The sequence below is a fragment of the Vigna angularis genome, chromosome 4, assembly GCF_016808095.1.
Source record: "Vigna angularis cultivar LongXiaoDou No.4 chromosome 4, ASM1680809v1, whole genome shotgun sequence".
NCBI classification, from domain to species: Eukaryota; Viridiplantae; Streptophyta; class Magnoliopsida; order Fabales; family Fabaceae; genus Vigna; species Vigna angularis.
Window position 1 is genome coordinate 14,816,035 of NC_068973.1, and position 20,073 is coordinate 14,836,107.

A 20,073-nucleotide genomic window follows, 5' to 3' on the forward strand; every position below is an offset into this window, starting at 1 on the left:
GAAATCTAATTTAAGTAAGTCAATCAGTTTGTATTAAAAATGAATCCCCCGATTTGAGGGAAGATTATTGGTTGGATGGCAACAGGTTTTTGCTTAGAGAAGAAAAGAAAGTGTTAGAAATGAATTATTAATGGGAGTGGAACAACAACAGACAAGATGATGGAGGTTGTTGGACTTAGGAGGTAAGATTATGATGGAATTGACTCATAAAATATGATACATTGTAAGTGCATATTAATCAAAGATTGCCCCTTTAAAAAATAAAGGTTGACGAAAGAAGCAAAAATAAATAAATAAAAAGGACCCTACTGCCTCGGTTGGGACCTGAACCGAGGCAGTAGGGGTGCACATACTGCCTCAGTTCAGAGGGAATCGAGGCATTAAAGTCCTAAGAAAAAAAATTAAAAAAAAGCTATTGTTTCGGTTATGTTTGAACCGAGGCAATATCCTACAGTTTTATGCCTTGGTTTTGAACCGAGGCAAAAAGTCTACCACTTTTTTACCTCGCCTCGATATGCCTCGGTTCAGGAACCGCTGCCTATAGGCAAAAATAACCGATATTTTTTCCCTTGACTGCACTAGTGAATGTTTAATGCACCTCTTTCTCTTCTCTCCCAAAAACGTCACTTTTATCTCTCTTTCTCTATGTTTCTCTCTTTGTTGTAGGGTTTCTACACAAAATACCCCATTTTTCCTATATCTTAGTATTTATAAACACCCCAAACCCTATCTCTAATATTCCCTCAATTATCATAATATATTTTTAAATCCAAATCTATCTAAATCTCTATCTTTCTTTTATTCCACGTTCAAACCTTTATTTCTTTATTTTGCATGATTTTACTTCCTACACCATCCTTATTTAATTTTTGCATCAATTAATAAAGGTAAAAGATCATTTTTTTTCCTAAGCAAAAATACAAATAAACTGAAGGTCTCCCTTAACTCTCTTTCTACTTAGAATTGAACCCACAACCATTCAATCCTAGACCACCCTTTTATCATCAAGCCAACCCATGACAATGGTACTATCAAACACACGCATATCACAATCCAACCATCATACCAAAACATGTTTTACAATTTATCAAAATAACATCAAAGAAATAATATAATTATGATTTAACAAAGATATTCACATACAACACCTTATTATGCTTATCAACTCTTAAAAGAAAATATAGTGAACTCTTAACAACACTTTAATCCTAAAACCCCTATTTCCCCGGGTCTTACATCTTATGTTTATGCCATCTAATCAATATACTTTGTCTTTTCAAATGAGGCATTTACTAATGAAATGATAAAATGTCTTGAGCACTCTCATTGCTTAACGCATATTAACGTTCAAAATATTTAATGCATGTATGAAAAAGTACTTTGATGCTTGCATACTTTGTTTCTTGATATTTGTGCGGATAAATAAAGCAGAAAGATATGATCAGAATCATAGCACCTAAGAAAAAACCGTTGTGATAAAAGAAGAACATTCAAGAGATGTTTCCTTGAAGCCATTTGCCCAGTCACATCGTACAAGCTTGAGTTTCGCTTAAGGCTATGAGAAAAACTTCTGAATCCTACAAAGTGGACTAAAGTTAGACTTTACATCTAAAGGCTACCAATTCTTTAAAAGTCAACTTCTTGGTCTAACAATCATCTTTCACGACAAGATATATATATATATATATATATATATATATATATATATATATATATATATATAAAAGAAACCTTGAAGAGAAGTTGTTGTTGATGAAAAAATGTGAAATAATATTAGAAGTATAGCAATGTGAAAAGAGAGAAAAGATTAAAGCATTCTTACATTATCTCACGTTCAATATCTTTTGAGAGAAATATCTTTGTAAAGAGCGAAACACTTCCATGTGTTACAGATTGCATTATATTTGAACATATATCCTCTCACTGAGAGTTATTCGTTTATACCTTGTAGAAAATCCATTTGTGGATTTTTTGTAAGTTTTAAAGAGAACTCAAATACTTGGTTGTTCAACTGAGGTTGAGTTGAACGTCTGGACAGTTGTCTAGGATTAGATCTTGGAGAGGCTAAACTCGGTTTAGTCTTGTTCACTTGGAAACCAGGAGTGCTACTAATAATACTCATTGTAACCAAGAGTGGTGAGAATACTTGGTGAGATCCTAGAGAGGCAAAACTTGTGTAATCTTGAAAAAGATTGGTGGAACCCCTTAAGAGTTCTTAAGGGAGAATTGAACGTAACTCAAATAGAGTTAACCAGTATAAAAATATTTGGTTTACTACTTTCTCATTAAAATTGTTTTTCATTTACTTGTACTACAAAACCTAAGGTCTAATAATCCTAAAATCCTTATACATTCTCGTTACAAGTTATTAGATGTTGCTTTATGAAAAGATTTTAAAAACATTATTCACTCCATTTAGTGTTTTCCCTATAATTTCATGTTGATGTCATGGTTCCTTGATAAACAAATCTTCCTTAGGCAACAAAACAAAAAATACCAGTTAATGTTTTTTTTTAATGACAAATCAAGATGCTCTCTTCTTTTTCTCTCTTTTTCTTCTTTTTTTTCTCTTTTTCTTCTTCTTTCTCTTATCTCTCTTTCTTTTCTTGCTCCGTTCTTTCTCTATTTCATTTGTTCTCTCTCGCTCTATTTTCTTTCTCTTCTTTTTCTCTATTTTCTTTCTCCTTTTTCGCTTTCTTTTCTTTCTTTACTTTTTCTTTTTCTCTTTCTTCACTTTCTTTTGCTTTCTCTTCTTTTCCTTTATTTTCTCTTTCTTTAATTTCTTTAAGTCCTTCTTTTTCTTGTGCTTTTTTAATCTTTCACTCTTGTCTTCTTTCAACGCATCTAACTTTTTCAAAGTTCTTTCTTCCTCCTCTTTCAAACATAGAATGTAGTTCTTGAAGTCTTCATTAGTAGTCATGGGACCTACACTCCAATTAGGATACTGATGAGTTTTATGGCCATAGCCTTCACATTATAGCACTTGATTTAACCCTTGGGGAAAAAAATTGTCATGCTTGTGGTTCCTTTTAATACTAATAATTTTAGTGTTCAACTTTACAATTCTAGGCTTCAAGACATTGACATTCTTCACCAAGGCCTCAGGAACACACAACTTCTAAAAGGATGTCTCTTCTGGAATATGTTGCATTGTTCAATATTGATAAATCCTACAAGATATTAAGAAAACAAAATAACAAAATATATTTAGATCCTCACCACTCGTCTAAGTATTTCACTCAAATTCCACTCGTATATCACATTTATAGATGTTAAGACAAAATCGTCTAGAGAATAGACCCTCTAAGAAACCTAGCTTTGAAGTTTAACAAAAAATATTACTGTGTAGAAAAAGTAGTTTAAAACAGTAGCGCCTAATAAAGTACCATTTAATAACGTTTAAAGCTAAGAGTTAAAGTAATGTTTTCCTGACCATACTGTTTAAATAAATTTGAAAATCATATACACCATCTAAAACAAAGTTCTTCTCATTGAAATCTTTGAATAAACTATATGAGCAAAATAAGCTAGCTTCTTATGAAAACAAAAGTCTTATATAACCCTAAGGATAAAAAAGATGTTTCAATACATTCTTATATCAAGCAAAGCCTTCTAGAGAAAACATCGTTTAAGTGATCAATAAACAATTTATCCATTGAGAAAGCATCTTTTTTATACCATCTAATAAATGTACACTTGTCTTACCAAACAATGCATTTATTAATTAAATGACAAATGATAAAAGGTCTTGAACACGCTACACTTCTTAATGCTTATCAATGTTCAAATCATTTAATACATGTACTAAAAAGTACTTCAATACTTATATACTTTGTTTCTTGATATTTGTGTAGATCAATAAAGTAGAAAGATATTATTAGAATCACGACACCCAACAAAAAGATATTGTGAGAGAATAAGAACATTCTGGGAATTTTTTTTGAAGCCATTTGTTCTGTTAAATCGTACAAGCTCAAGTTTTTCTTAAGGCTTTAAGAAAAAGCTTTAGACCCTACAAAGTATACTAAAGTCAAACTTCACATTTAAAGGCTATCAACTCTTCAGAAGTCAACTTCTTGGTCTAACGGTCATCTTTCAAGAAAAGATATATACATAAAAGAAAGCTTGAAGAGAAGATGTTGTTGATGAAAAGTTGCAAGATAACATAAGAAGAATAGCAACGTGAAAAGAGAGAAAATCTTAAGGTGTTCTTACATCGTTGGACACTCAATATCTTTTGAGAGAAAAATATTTGTAAAGAGAGAAACACTTTCAAGTGTTAGAGATTATATTGTATTTGAACATATATCGTCTAATTGAGAGTTAAGTGTCAGTACCTTGTAGAAAATCCATTTGTGGATTTGTTGTAAGTTCAGAAGAGAATTCAAATACTTGGTTTTTCAGCTTAGGTTGAGTTAAACATCCAGACAGTTGTCTAGGATTAGATCTTATAGAGGCTAAACTCTTTCTAGTCGTGTTGACTAAGGAACAAGGAGTGGTGCTAATACTCGTTGTAACCAGGAGTGGTGAGAATACTCCATTATTAACATTCAAAACATTTAATGGATGTATGAAAAAGTACTTCGATGCTTGTATACTTTGTTTCTTGATATTCGTGCATATCAATAACGTAGAAAGATATTATGAGAATAACGGCACCAAGGAAAAAGACATTGTGAGAGAAAAAGAACATTCTGGGAATGTTTCTTTGAGGCCATTTGTTTTGTCACATCGTACAAGCTCGAGTTTAGCTTAAGGCTTTAAGAAAAAGCTTTGGACTCTACAAAGTAGACTAAAGTCATACTTCACATCTAAAGGCTACCAACTCTTCAAAAGTCAACTTCTCGGTCTAATGGTCATCTTTAGAGAATATATATATATATATATATATATATATATATATATATATATATATATATATATATATATATATATATATATATATATATATATATATATATATATATATATATATATATATATATATATATATATATATATAGAGAGAGAGAGAGAGAGAGAGAGAGAGAAGAAAGCTTGAAGAGAAGATGTTGTTGTTGATGAAAACTTCACACTACAAGAAAAATGTCATTTACATACGGATTATTATATACGGATCTAATTCGTAGATAAAAATTTTATTATATACGGATATTATATACGGATTATAAAATAAATAATAATAAAAAATTAAAAAATTAATTAACCTAACACAAGAGGCAGCTACTTTACAGCTTCTCGTTCGCAAGTTTTCATTCGTGCATCTTCAACCATGCGTATTTTCACCTCTCTGTTCAACCACATTTCATTTTCATTCACTGCCTCGCGTCTTCTTTGTTTTCTCTCGAGAGCGCCTCTCAACCATCCACAGGTTTGTTCATCACAGAATCACTTCATGCTCATAATCTTCATTTCTTCCTTTTACTTTCACTTTCATATGCATAACCACCTATGAATCCTAGGGTTTTGTCCTCCTCTTTACTTTTCCTTCATTTTTAACCGATTTTAAGCACTTTTCTACTGATTAAAACCCTTTCTACCGTTTGCTCTTCGATTTCCATCGATTAAACTTGCATTTGCGCCGTTTAAACACTTTTGTACCGATCAATCTTGCGTTTGACCTGATTAATCGGTTCATATTGAGTTTCTCCCCATTTTTAGGGTTCTTTCGGTCTAGATTAGGGTTCGTTCTCCCTTTTAGAGTTTTTCCCCAATTGTTCCAGCTTCTATTCGTTTATTTAGGGTTTTTTAATATTTTCTTCTGTTCATTCTCCGTTTCGCTCTCGATCTCGAGTTCGTCTCATTATTTTGCTGCGTTTGCTCAACAAGGAAGCTTTGAAGGACTTCAAGTCGAGCCCGCGTCGCTCTTTTGGTCATCTCCTTGGAGGCTCTTCCATGAAGCACGATGGAGCATGCTACCAGAGATAAGTATTGCTTTCCTTGTTTCTATTTGTTTGTCTTCAATTGATTCAAGTTGATTGTTCTCTGTTTTGATTTTTGTGTATCTGCTTGTTGAGTTTTCTTCAATTTTTCCGCGTTGTTAATGTTACTTTTCCTTTTATGTTTTGATCTGTTGTAACCTGCATTTTGTTTTCGTTCATTACTGTCTTGAGTTCTATTTTGTGATTTTGTTCATAAACTGTTTGTTTAAATGTCTAAGAGAGCTAATATGAGATTGTTCATTCTTGAATCTCAAGTTCTGTGTTTAGGTTTCAAAGTTGAATGTTCCTCTTTTCCTTTTTCTTATTCTCTCTTCTCATTTCTTCTTCCTCGCCTAGAAGCCATCAAATCCTGGAATCCATTGTGCAATGGGACGTGAGAGGAAGCAATTATGTTCGAATGAAAACAGGGGAATAAGTTTGATGCAGTTGGAATTTGGGGTAGTAATGAATAATTGAGTTGGAAAGAGTAATATAGGGATAATATAGGTGTAGTGTAAATGGGTACTGTTTGAACTACGTGGAATCAAGACCTAAAAACAAAATTCAGAAAATGGGTTAAGGTAAAGAATTGTTGATATTTGAGTGGTGATGTGTGGTTTATTTTAATCTATTAAAATCATGAGAAAAGAAAACAAGTAATATTGGGACGCGAATTTAAAAGTGGTGAATGAATTGTCTTTATTCCTTGAATTGAGTTTGTATAAGTTAGGGAATGGAGATGCTATGCTTTCACGTACTGTTCGGTTAAAATTACAAAAACTCAATATATGGGTTTTAGAATGATTAGTGAAGAGCCAAGTATGACTTGATTATAAATTAGTTTTGGAAGAAAAGTACTTGGAATTGCTAGAATATTATATTAGTCAATGTATGCTTTGATTAAATGAGAACAGTGAAATGAACTCTTGATATGTTAGACAATTGATGAACCATAATTTTTTTAGTGATTAAATAATTGGATATAGTATGAACTGGTAGGGCAGGGGGTAAGATCATCACTAATGAGTAAAGACACTAATATGATATGTTGGGAAGCTTCTTTAGAAAGAAAATTATGTATAAAAAAAACCTTATTGTTTGCTGTCACGAAGACTTCCTGTTAGCTGCTATAAATTTTGTTTATATATTGTTGTCTTTGCTGTATAGACTACATAAATGCTACACTAAAAAAAAATGATGTCTTTGTTGTAAAATCTGCATAAAACCTTTGTTGTCTTTGCTGTAAAATCTGCATAAAATTTTTACTGTCTTTGCTGTAAAATCTGCATAAAACCTTTGCTGTCTTTGCTGTAAAATCTGCATAAAACCTTTGTTGTCTTTGCTGTAAAATCTGCATAAAACTTTTGCTGTCTTTGCTGTAAAATCTACATAAAACCTTTGTTGTTATTGCACCTAATACCTTTCTGTTTGGGCTGTTCTGGATGCTATTATTGCAATTAAAACTTTGATGTTTGCTGCCCAAAAAGTCTTGCTGTTTTGGTTAAAATGGTGCAGAATATCTTTGTTTTAAAGCTTTCTGTTTTTTACAGATGCAATGTGGTTATTGGCCAATAACCCTAAAGGGAAAATGCAATGTGGTGAAGTTGTTATCACGGTGATGGAGTGTAACGACAATATCAATCCAAGATGAACAAAATCCTTAGTGATTATTAGGAAATTATAGACTTGTCATTCTATGTTGTTTGACATGTTATTAATTGTAGAATTTATATTGTTTAACATCTTAGGAACAGTACAATCTATTTATGAATATTAGACATTTTGTAAACTTATTTGATAATGATTTTTAAGTAATATATATCTATTCTTAATGTGAAATGTTTGATATGGTGTTAAATAAAAGTTATTGTGATGGTTGGTTGTTATTACAAGTTTAATTGTAATCAATGTATGTGCAGGTGTTGAATAAAACAATTTTTTCTATAAACAATGTTACATACAGATTTTTTCGTATATAATTATATACGGATTTTTCTGTATGTAATTATATACGGATTTTATATACGGATTTTTCTGTATATAATTACATACGGATTTTTCCGTATGTAATTATATACGGAAACATCCGTATATAATATTAGCTACGATCATTTTATATACGGATTTCTGTCCGTATATAATCCGTATGTAATACTATTTTATATACGGATTTTTGAATTTTTATACGGATTTTGGTGATAGATAATAATGATTTTTCTTGTAGTGTCAAGATAGCATAAGAATAGCAACGTGAAAAGAGAGAAAATTTTAAAGTGTTCTTACATCGCCGGACGCTCAATATCCTTTTAGAGAAAAATATTTGTAAAGAGAGAAATACTTTCAAGTGTTATAGATTGCATTGTATTTCAACATATATCCTTTGTCTGAGAGTTAAGTGTCAGACCATGTAGAAAATCAATTTATGAATTTTTTGTAAGTTCATAAAAGAACTCAAATACTTGGTTTTTCAACTTAGGTTGAGTTGAACGTCTAGACAGTTGTCTAGGGTTAGATCTTGGTGAGGTTAAACTCGTTCTAGTCATGTTGACTAAGGAACGAGGAGTGGTGCTAATACTCGTTGTAACCAGAAGTGGTGAGAATACTAGGTAAGATCCTATAAAGGTAAAATTCGTGTAATCTGAAAAGATTAGTGGAACCCTTAAGAAGAACTGGACGTAGCTCATGTTGAGTGAACCAGTATAAAAATTTGTGGTTTACTGCTTTCCTATTCGAAACATTTTCCATTTACTCACATTATAAAAGCTAGAATTTACATATTATTTACAAGTTATTAGATCCTATTTTGCCAAAAGATTTTAAAAAATACTATTCACCAAAAGATTTTGAAAAAAACTAAAGAGATTGTCCTTCAAACACCAAAACTCATGCAAGATTAAGGTAAATAGCTAATTGGGACTACAATTTATTTAATTTCCTATATTATTATTCAATTATGCTCATGATCATCATGTTCTTTTAAGTTCCCTCCATCATGGAATACTATAAGATTCAAAAAGACATATTTTGATCTTGTCATATATTATTTGAATTGTAAATGTTTTTCTTCAAGTTCTTCTAATACATGTTGACAATGTCATCTACCAGTCTAGGCACAAGTTCTGGTTGTTGGGAGTCACCAGTCCCTGCAAATATGGCACTCGGTGCCACCTCCCTATGCAACTCTTTGATTTTGTAAATTAAAATATATGTTTCTCAAGTCCAAAAATTAAGCTTTTTGTAGCGAAACTAAAGTTCCATAAGTCTTGTTTCCAATACAAAAGTCTAGTTTATAATAAAAAAAATTCCATTCATTTAGAGGTATGTGGAAAAGCTTATAAGCAAAAGTCAATGTTGGCAGCGAATTAGGTGCCACCTCTGTTGGCTCTCGACGAGAAAGTTATTGTCAACTCTTTATGTTTGCCTCCTTAAGTGTCAGTCCTCTCATAAACCTCCTTCCATTATTCACTATTAGACTTTCATGATGAGTATACCTAATGTAAAGAAAATTAATACAACAAAATTATACAATAACATTCAAACATACCACAATACATCTTACTTCTATAATCAATCTAAACTACATTTTGTTCGTATAATTTTTCTAAAATATATTCTATAAATTATTTATAACTTAATCTCTAAAACTATAAGCAAATATTGACTTAATAACTAAGTCAGTTGTAGAACTAAAATAATTATTTTGTGCTTCAAATTTTTACTATTCCTAAATTTTAAATTACAACATTAATCTATTATTAATCAATTATATTTTTTGAATATAGTGAAAAACTATACATATTGTTAGGTCTATTAAGGAGGAGGTTCACTCGGGAAACACAATACCAATGAGAACTGAGCCCAACCATATAAGGGATTGACACCACTCTCTACCCAAAACCTTAAAGCAATGGGTTAATGGGTCTTTCATCTTTATATAGTGCTCTACATTCTTATTTCTATCCAATGTGGGACTTAGACTCACACTTGGATTCCCAATAATCTTCCCCTCAAGGGTGAGTCCCTTCCACATTGGTACACTCCCCCTCCAGCAGAAGCATTTCCATCTAACCACAATCACAAGTAGCCCTTCGTACTGTCGTTCATCTTAACGAGACACACTTACTTGGAACCCCTCGCCAGGAAGACTTTCGATATAGGGACCATTCTACTCGTCCAAGCCTGTCCCCAAGACAAACCATCGGCTTTGATATAGCGATTTAGAGCGTCGAGGTCACCATTTTTCCTCTTTCAGGTTCATCATGTCTTGTCATACATCTCATCTCATTCAGGCAGCTATTCAGAGCATCGAGGTTGCTCTTTTTCCTTTTTTTTCAGGTGCCTTGATTGAACAATCTTGAATTTTGTAAGATTTATCTCTCCTATGGCTTCTTTAGTTGTTGTCTCCTCTGACCTCTCTTTTGTCACCATTGTCCATATATGTTTTTTTTCCGTAGAAAAGATGGTTTTTTGTTAGTTTATTTATAGTCGTGGTGGCTCTCCAACAATTACCTCTTTATCCACTAGTGGCTTTCCTCAATAGCGATTTGCAAGAAGAGATTTACATAGAGCAACCTCCTACATTTGTTGCTCAGGAGGAGTCTTTTGGGTTGGTATTTCGTCTTATATGTCGTCTTGCAAATCATTAGCAATTTGGTGTCACTTGAGTACATAAGCAAATATTTTCACTAGAACTTGATGAATTATATTAGTAACAAGCTTGGTACATACGTATGTACTAGCTTGAGGAAGAGTGTTAGATATATTATCTTTATGTTATATTTATCTTTTATCTTTTAGTTTGTTATTATTTGTTATTTGTATTTTGCGCTTAGTCCATATTTCTTCTATTATAAATAGAGATATGTGTATATTCAAATGACTGCTAACTCATAATTTTTACACCACTATACTAGGTGCAATTAATTTCCCAAAAACAACGTTTTTCTAAGCTTCCTAAATGAGTTTAATTTCAAGTTATTGTTTCATGTTTGTTATTTTAGATGGGTAACTGAGTTTAACGATCATGAGTGGTGTTTAGTGCACCAATGAACTTATTAGGTCATTGAATTATTGAGAAAAAATGTCATTTCGGTGCTTCAATGTAAGTTAGATGAGCTTTATATGCATCTTTGGCCATTTTTTGCCCTGGTAATCGATTACAGGGGTCTTGTAATCGATTACCAGAGGAAAAATGGTCATTTGTACAGAAACTTCAATTATACTCCTTAGCTGGACGTACAGCACTCCCCAACTCTGTTTTTCTAACCTTTGCTGCTTGTTTTGCTCTTAACTTTCCCCACCGAACTTCAAACGAGTTGGTTCTTGTTTTGTTGGCATTTAGCCTCAAAGAGCTTTCGAATGACTACTAACTCATAAGTTTTACACCAATGTACTAGGTGCAATTAATTTTCCATAAACAATGTTTTTCTAAGCCTCCTAAAGGAGATTAACTTCAAGTTATTGTTTCATGTTTGTTATTTTAGATGAGTGAGTGAGTTTAATGGTCATGAGTGGTGTTTAGGGCACCAATGAACATGTTAGGTCATTGAATTGTTGAGAAAAAAATGTCATTTAGGTGCATTCATGTAAGTTATATGAGATCCATAAGCATTTTTGGTCATTTTCTGCCCTGGTAATCGATTACAGGGGTCTTGTAATTGATTACCAGAGGAAAAATGGTCATTTTTATAGAAACTTCAACTATACTCCCCAGCTAGATGAACAACACTCCCCAGCTATGTTTTTCTGACCTTTGCTGCTTGTTTTACTCTTAACTTTCTCCACCGAACTCCAAATGAGTTGGTTCTTGTTTTGTTGGCATCTAGACTTAAAGAGCTTTCGAATGACTGCTAACTCATAATTTTTAGACCACTGTACTAGGTGCAATTAATTTCCCTAAAACAACATTTTCTAAGCATCATAAATGAGTTTAATTTCAAGGTATTGTTTCATGTTTGTTATTTTAGATGGGTGAGTTTAACGGTCATGAGTGGTGTTTAGTGCACCAATGACATGTTAGGTCATTGAATTGTTGAGAAAAAATGTCATTTAGGTGCTTTCATGTAAGTTAGATGAGCTTTATAAGCATTTTTGGCCATTTTCTGTCGTGGTAATAGATTACAGGGGTCTTGTAATCGATTACCAGAGAAAAAATGGTCATTTGTACAGAAACTTCAACTATACTCCCCAACTGCATGAACAACACTCCTCAACTCTGTTTTTCTGACCTTTGCTGCTTGTTTTGCTCTTAACTTTCTACAAATGGACATGGTAAATTTCGGTTATGAAGGACATTGAAATGGAATAAAAATTGTTGATAAAATCAAAACTGATGAATGATCAACAACTATGACCAACAACAATTCAAATGAAAATGACAATCACAATGGAAATAATTTGCATCTTTATTAACATTCAAAATATTTATTACAATACATTTACATTTACATTTACATCTATCTACATTGATCTCCTACTGCCAATAATCACTAAATACAAAATTCACTCATGTTTCGGACGATATCCAATGTACGGGGTTCTATAAGCTCTACTCTTGTAACGCTTTCGTCGTCATTCCTTCATAAGGTTGTTTTTAACGTGTTGGTTTTTTTTGTTCCTTCAAATCTTCTCCAATTGTATTAGTCGATGCTTTCACAAAGGAGTAACAAATTTATTTGCTTGATGCACCGACATCATCAACGAACTGAAATTTAACAAAAAATACAATTTATAAAACCATAAAAGGAAATTCTAACAATAAAGGAAAGGGCAAAAACCGAAACGAGATAGGGAAAACCAAAGGTCATACGGCATATACCTTGCTCTCACCGGACAATTCCATTTCGCGCAATACAATCTACGGAATCAAACCAAAAAGGTGAGACCTTGAACAAACAAAAAGAAAGCTTTCATTTACAAAAGCAAAAACGAGACCTTAAAGAAAGAAAGGACACACCTTCAACAGAAAAACGAAAAACCTTCAACAAAGAAAGGTTAAACCTTCAACAGAGAAGAAAAAGGACACACCTTGAACTGAGAGTGTAGAGAGAACGGAGGACTGGAGAGAGAACGAAGAGTGGAGAGAGAACGAAGAGTGGAGAGAGAACGGAGAATTTGAATTGTATAGAGAGAATGAATTCTTTTTTTCTAAATGAAAAAAGCAAGGGTATTTTGGGATTCATAAGTGTAATTTTATTACACATTCCCATGTTACATTTTTCAAATAAAAAAATCATTTTAACATCTTCCAATACTATGTTGACACATGACAGTTGTGAAAAAGTTGTCAAAGAAACGTTGTCAACATATGACGATCCAAAAAATTAACCAAAGATAAAATTTGGAAATATGTAGTTATGCGGCAGATTATGGCATTTTTCTGTTCCTGCATAGCATAGTGAACATGATTAAAATGAAGGAACAGAACAATACAAGTAATTGAGCATGTTATTGCAACAGTGGATAGAAAGCAACAACCATGGTTAATCTTTTCAGCTCGTGATCCCCTTGGATACTCATCTAACGCTTGGTCTGGTTGGGAGCATTTGAAGTTCCAATGCGAAGGATTGCAGAAAACAAAGTAGACATGGTATTTTATGATCACGTCCACAAATACGGAAGAATATGCCCCGTTTATCAGGTATCTACAAAGACTACATACACTACAACTGAACCATGTTTTCTAATTATCTAAATGCATGTGAAGCAGAATATGTGTGAATTCAGAAAAGAAATATTACTCTGGCACTAAGTAACTAATTTATTCCTTTTCAAGTAAGATTTAGGAAACATGATTGTAAACACTAAGAAAGATAAGTCAAATGATACAATTCCGAATATGAATAGATCAAATTCTAAAAACTATATCGAATATGCGAAGATTATTGAACTTTCCCTCTTTCCTATTTCGTTTTCTGTTTAAGGTTGTTACACTTGGCTAAAGAAATATTTAATAGATATAGATTTAGAGAAAATAAACCTTATAATACCATGTGTCTTAATCATTAATAGTAATAGATTAATGTTTTAATGTCCTAGTTATCTAATTCTGATAATAACAAACGTCTACTAAAATTTAAAGGCTAGAAGTATTCCAAAGAATTTGATGAGTGGCCAACATGCCTCAATCAATCAAATATCATCACGATGATCGATTTAAAGTATCAGTGCTTTTAAGTGTAAGATGGCGGAAGTCTGGCAAATAACCTGACTGGTGTAGTGAATTCGACTTTAAATTTAAAATAGACTGTACAATTCATATGCTATACCGTACACTGCTTGACTCAGGAATAACTCGATCAAAATACAAAGATGAGGCTACCAGTAGTATCGAACTAACCAACCAGACACAAGAGAATAACATTATTGCGTATGCACAACTCCTCCCATCTGGGCAGAAGAAATTTCATTTACAGATCACAATTTAGGTATGGTTATTACAACTGTGTCTCGGTACGTGTGGTACGCGTCAATCTTCTGCTCTATAAATTATTGAAGCTTTCACAGAAACATGCATCCTAATGAACCAAAAAATTTAATGTGAAGACTTTAACATTGCACTCAGGATAAAAAAACTGATGCAATCCAGAGAGCTTGCTCAATCAACCATCCATCTCAACATCACAAGCTGTGCTTTCTTGATCAACTGGTGAGCTGACAGATTCCAACAAAACATCAATTTTTAAGGGGGAGTGTCGAATACTGTATTGGAACATAACCTGAAAGTGTAAAATTGCAGCATTGTTGTAAGCAGAACCTCCAAAATCAGAGCAACAAGCGAAATAAGCAAATCAATTAGATAAAATTGTCCAACTCTCCTGCATTTCAAATCTGAACATTTACAGGTCAGTGTCAAATGAATATTACGAAAAAAAAAAAGCACAAGGAAGCAACAACAAAATTAACTTCATAAAGTCGTCTCAGGAAACTCTGATTTTCTGTTGCCGAAAATTGAGAAAGCCTCCAAAATTTCTAGCTTAATTACCACTCTGTAGTACAATGCAGTTTCAGTAATCCATAACATAAATTGAAGGACATGTCTTTACAGTGTGGTTGGAAAGGAATGCTAAAACTACTACTGGTCAAGTGATGCTTTTGGTGTTCACTAGGGGTAGTCTTGCTTTCTTAGGTTTCTTGTGGTATTCAGCTAAAGGTCTTTTAGGAGGACTGTCTTTGGTTGATCTGCGGAGATTGGCATGGAAAATTACACGTTTCTTCTAGTATTGGATTAGTTTTTGATGATACCTTACCTTCTTGCATTTGCATCTCATTTCTTTCTTAATAAATTATTTCTTTATCAAAAAAGAAAATAAAAGGAATCATCACAAAGCCACGTCTAGAGGTTGAAGAAATTATAAACTTTTGAAAGATCATAGCAATAACAGAATAATCGCAAGGCACATGTAAAATAGAATAATAACGAAAAGAGGAAAAGAGAAAAAGAGAGGATAAACCATAACATAAGTTAAACCTATGAATAATTCCCCACTCATAAAGCATCTAATTAATACCGAATGAGCTGAGCCCAATTAACAGAAACACACATCTTAACATCTAACAATATGAAAGGAAAAATAGAAAAACTTTGGTGCTGTCCTGAAATATTTCCTTACAACCAACCTTAGAGAAACTATCAGCGGAACCACGAGCTCGGTTGGCCTTCCCAAGATAATGTAGATCAGCTTTCTCAAGCTTCCCATCCATCAAAATCAATCCTCCCTCCCCAATTGAAAACCGTACAAGGTATCCTGAATGCAGCCCTGACTACAAAATGAAGTTAAATAGGAATTATTTAGTAAAGCCTAAACAATAAATTAAAACTTGAGTCCCGTGACTAAATCCGAGCTTGTTTATTTCTAATTTTCATGACTCTAACAACAGACTATCCCATCCAGAATTGATATTTCACAGCCAATTATTTGAATCAGTTCAGTAGTGTAAAAAAAATCAAATTTCAGGAAGTGGTGTAAGATTGTGTAGTCAGAAAGTGTCAATTCTGAGTCACAGAAGTCATAACCACATTAAGCAAGAGATGCCAATTTACAATTATATAGAAACCTCTTTGAAACAAACCTGTTGTATAAAGCTTCCATCCAAACAGCCAAATACAATAGGAGGATCGTCCGAAGTGGTCAGTTTTCCATCCTCTTGAAGCTCCAAAACCAACTGTTTGCAAAGGTGGATAAAATGATTAAGCAACATGATAAATATCACATGTCAACAAGTGTATCTTAATACAAATAAAAAATTTATATTTTAGACCTCCTATACATGACTTCACCACAATTCAGTAAAAAGAGTCCTTCAATAACTTGTTATCAAAAGTAAATTTTATCAATCCAATTGGTAGATTTAATGTTCTTATAAAAAGTAGATCAAGTTTATAAGATAATATTACATAATTTAATAGTCGATTTATGTAGTTTATTTTGCATAATGAAGCTGTTGAAAGTGTCTTTCTACAAAGTTTGGTACCTAGTATGAACTGATCTTATTCCTACGCACCAGTCCAGAAGGCTTTCTCCAATGTAGGGCAGTGGATTTGGGGAGGATGAAATTTACAGTCTTAAACTCTGGTCAGCCTCATGTTTTAAATAATTAGTTACAAAATAACAACATTCCACAATCAGTTCAAAATTAAAATAATCATGTTTCCTTAACTAATATCTCTTACCTTTATTATTTTCCAAAACCTCTAGAGATGCACATGAAGAAAATACATATTTCACTAACAAAATTGGCATCCTAATGCACACTTCTTCCCCCTAATGAAGTCTAAGGAGGACTGGCGTACAAAACCACAAAGAGGAGTTGTTTCCAGGAGTTGAACCCATGACCTCCAAGTCCATAAGCAGCAAATTTACTGCTGTATCAAGGCTAAAACAAAATTAAATCCAAATTTCATGAAGCCAAGCAATCATTCAATCGTGTTTTTTATCTCACATTTGACCATCTAAAATCTAACATCAACGTGCACAATATAAAACTTCTCAATCAATGGCTTTACAAGCTAGGTATCCAATGTCAAATATAATTAGAACACTGAATGTAATTATGCATTTTTTTCAGTTTTAAATTTAAAAAAAAAATTGTCTGAGCTTCAAGCCACTTGCAGGTAGATTCATTATCAATTTATCATAAAAAAAAAAATGCAACGTAGTTGAAAAAGAACAATAGCCAATGTTAAGCCATCAAATGTTCATAACAAAATGATAATTTCCATTCTAGAAAGAAGGAAAGAGGGAATAGATGCCAGCCTAAACTTGAACTTAGAAGATGTCTAGGGTCTGCTTATGGCATATGCCAGTGAGTTTCTCCTATTTCTGTAGCATCAGGATATAACTCAACAAACTAGATGCCACACAAAAGAAGTTTCTGGAAGTGCAGATGTTCACATACAGTGTTAGGTTTCTATGGATTAAACCTAACCAAAAGAGAGATCGCACACACAGTACTCACACACAGAAGACCAAAGAATGCTAAACTTGTATTCACAGCAGAAAGAAATACACTGTACAATCTCAATTGAGAGCCTAACCTCCCCCACAGGGTTAACACTCCTGTCAACTCAACAACTGTCAAAAAACGTCCCTCCAAACAATACATGAATTCTATTTATACATTCCCTCTTTCCCCGCTTCTCCTAACTGCCTAGGCAGTTAGGCTATTAATGCTTTCCTCTTCTCACATAAACTCTCCATTCTCTAACATACAGTATCTTCTCTCCATCTCTATGCAACCTAAAACTGTATCAAAGCAACCACATGTCTGCATTGGTACGTATGCAGTTTCCCTTCCAGCTATAATTGAACAATTTTATTAGACGGTAGATGGCTGCAATGAAAACATGAAGCAAGAAAAATTTTCCATGGGTGCCCAACAAGGGAAACCAGTGTTCCATACATACAATTTCCAATCTAAAGTCTGGAAAACCACAAAAGCATACAATATAAATATAAGGAGCAAAGAAAAGGCACCGAAAGCAAAGCAATGAAAAGATGAAAAGGAAGCAAGGGAAAACCTGCTGTTGGTTCGGAACCTGTCCTTTACTGTCCGTGTCCATAACATATTTACTACAGTTTTCATCCTTCCAAACTAATGCTAAAGGCGTAATTCCTGCCTGATAATGAGCATGCCTAAAAACAACATCAAAGCAAAAAGGTCAACCCAAAATACTAAGCCTAAAAAGGGAAAATAGACACATGTTTAATAACAAATCCCATTGCACAACAGATTATAAGACCTAAGAGAACCATGACTTGAGTTGAAATAAACGCTGATTGGATAAACTTCTTCTTAAGAAGAAAGAATAAAATAACTTCTATCATAAGTTAAAAGTAATCTATGTATAAGTTGATCTTGAAGTTATCTCATTATAGCTTCTCCAAAAGTCAATTTTAACTTATAAAGCAAAGTGTAGCTCATGGGAAAAGCTATCAGATAACGGTTCTAAACAATAACCACGTAATGAAATAGTTATCAATTACTTGTTGTAAAAAAGAAGACCATCTTTGACATAAGGCACCGGTGCTGAATAAGCAGCTTGAAGACCATTCCAGTCACAACCATACACCGGAACCAAACTGAACCTATACTTGTGATAATAAGAAGGAGGTTCACAAGCACCACTTTCTGCAAGCTTGGAATTCAACCAGAAGAACCTAAACTCCGCAGTGCAATCGGACAGAGAGTAACCCCTCCAACAAACCATGTCAATAACGTAATAGGTCTGATCCAGCTGCCACCCCCAAAAAACCACACACAATACAAGTCAACACTAACATTAAAAAAATTTAAAAAAAAAATCCATTCAGATAGGCAAGTAGTAACCTCGTGAAAGATGCAATCCAATATAGAGTAAGACTGAGAGGAACCAGATTCCTTTTTCCTGGCGCCGCTAGGTAGCGCGGAGGGAAACCGATTCAGAATGGAACCGTTACGCAGACGGCTAATAGTCGTTCCGTTACACGAAACGACGAAACACCGTTTTCCGGAAGGGCGAGCGAAGACGAACCTGAAAACGACAAAAATCAAGTTTCGGTTAAGGTGTAAGAAATTGAGAAGAAGAGAGGTTGAAGGAAGCTTAGGTTAGGAGAAGAACCAATCTTGGGTGAGGTTGTTGGGAACGTCGATCATCCACTCGGGGAGCATGAGCTGCTTTGCGAACCACTTGCGAGCTTCCGCTGCCTTCAGCTTCGAGGCTCCGACGACGTCGAGGTTCTCGAGCGAGTTCGAGCCGGAAGAGGAAACGGATTCGGTAAGTTCGAGTTCGAGTTCGGGTTCGGGTTGGGATTCTGGTACGTAGGATTGAGAGGGGAGAGTGAGGACGGTGCTGACTAAGAAACGCGCATGGCGCTGGGCGTCTTGGCGATTCTGTGCCTGGCGGAGAAAAGACTGTGCCCTGCGCTTCTCTTGATCAGAAATCGGCGGTCGCTTGAACGGACGGCGGAGATCGCTCGGTGCCATGGCAGAGTTACTGTCAGTTTGAGGGATTCAAAAACGAGGAGAGCGCACGAGACGTTTCTGTTTGAATGTATTTTAGAAGGATTTTTGTTTGGGAACTTCTCAATGGAGAGAGAGGGACTAAGTGATTAGTCGGACTAGTTAGGCCAAGAGGTTTTACCAATATCTACTTTTAACATTTTATAATATAATATTTTTATAATCTATAATTTTATAATTTTCTACTCTTACAATTTTATAATTTTTTATTTTATAATTTTATAATTTTTAATTTGTTAATTTTATAATTTTGTAATTACAATAATTTTATAATATTATAATTTTATAATTTTATAATTTTATATTATTTTAATTTTGTAATTTTATAGTTTATAATTTTCTAACTCGAAAATTTTATAATTTATAATTTATAATTATATAATTTCATATTTTTCAAATATTTTAATTTTTTATTTTAAAATTTTAATATGCTTTAGCATTAGTGTTCGTTAAATATAACAAATTCTTTAAGGAAATACTCGTCGTGACATTTTGTAACATAGTATTGTTATACAGAACATTTGGTGTCACATTATAATTAACAAAAAAAATGCAATTTTGAAGGAAAGTTTTAAAATTTAACGAACTCAAATCAATAATTTTACAAGTATTCAATTAATATTTTCAAAAATTTATTAGGCATTCACCTTAA

At 33.3% G+C, this 20,073-nt stretch overlaps 1 protein-coding gene across 2 annotated transcripts; it reads right to left on the reverse strand.

Moving 5' to 3' along the window:
• Positions 1 to 14,185: 14,185 nt before the first annotated feature.
• LOC108332159 (uncharacterized) lies at positions 14,186 to 19,530 on the reverse strand. Of its 2 annotated transcripts, XM_017567328.2 has the most exons (7): positions 19,021 to 19,530; positions 18,750 to 18,933; positions 18,407 to 18,657; positions 17,941 to 18,055; positions 15,993 to 16,085; positions 15,540 to 15,683; positions 14,186 to 14,638 (listed from the first exon to the last, which is right to left on the reverse strand). In XM_017567328.2, the coding sequence occupies exons 1-7, from the start codon at positions 19,383 to 19,385 to the stop codon at positions 14,522 to 14,524; spliced, it is 1,269 nt and encodes a 422-aa protein (XP_017422817.2). In that variant the 5' UTR covers positions 19,386 to 19,530; the 3' UTR covers positions 14,186 to 14,521. The 2 variants fall into 2 exon arrangements, with proteins under 2 accessions (XP_017422817.2, XP_052732705.1); XM_052876745.1 differs by lacking the exon at positions 14,186 to 14,638 and having other exon boundaries at positions 15,541 to 15,679; positions 19,021 to 19,524.
• Positions 19,531 to 20,073: the final 543 nt, after the last annotated feature.

What these genes read in the sequence shown, in the direction of transcription:
- LOC108332159 (XM_017567328.2), bottom strand. Translation starts at nt 19,385, where the DNA reads ATGGCACCGAGCGATCTCCGCCGTCCGTTCAAGCGACCGCCGATTTCT. An exon ending in TGGATTGCATCTTTCACGAG is followed by an intron (nt 18,658 to 18,749) that starts GTTACTACTTGC and finishes TGGGGGTGGCAG; the next exon opens with CTGGATCAGACCTATTACGT. An exon ending in CCGCTGATAGTTTCTCTAAG is followed by an intron (nt 14,639 to 15,539) that starts GTTGGTTGTAAG and finishes TTACACTTTCAG; the next exon opens with GTTATGTTCCAATACAGTAT.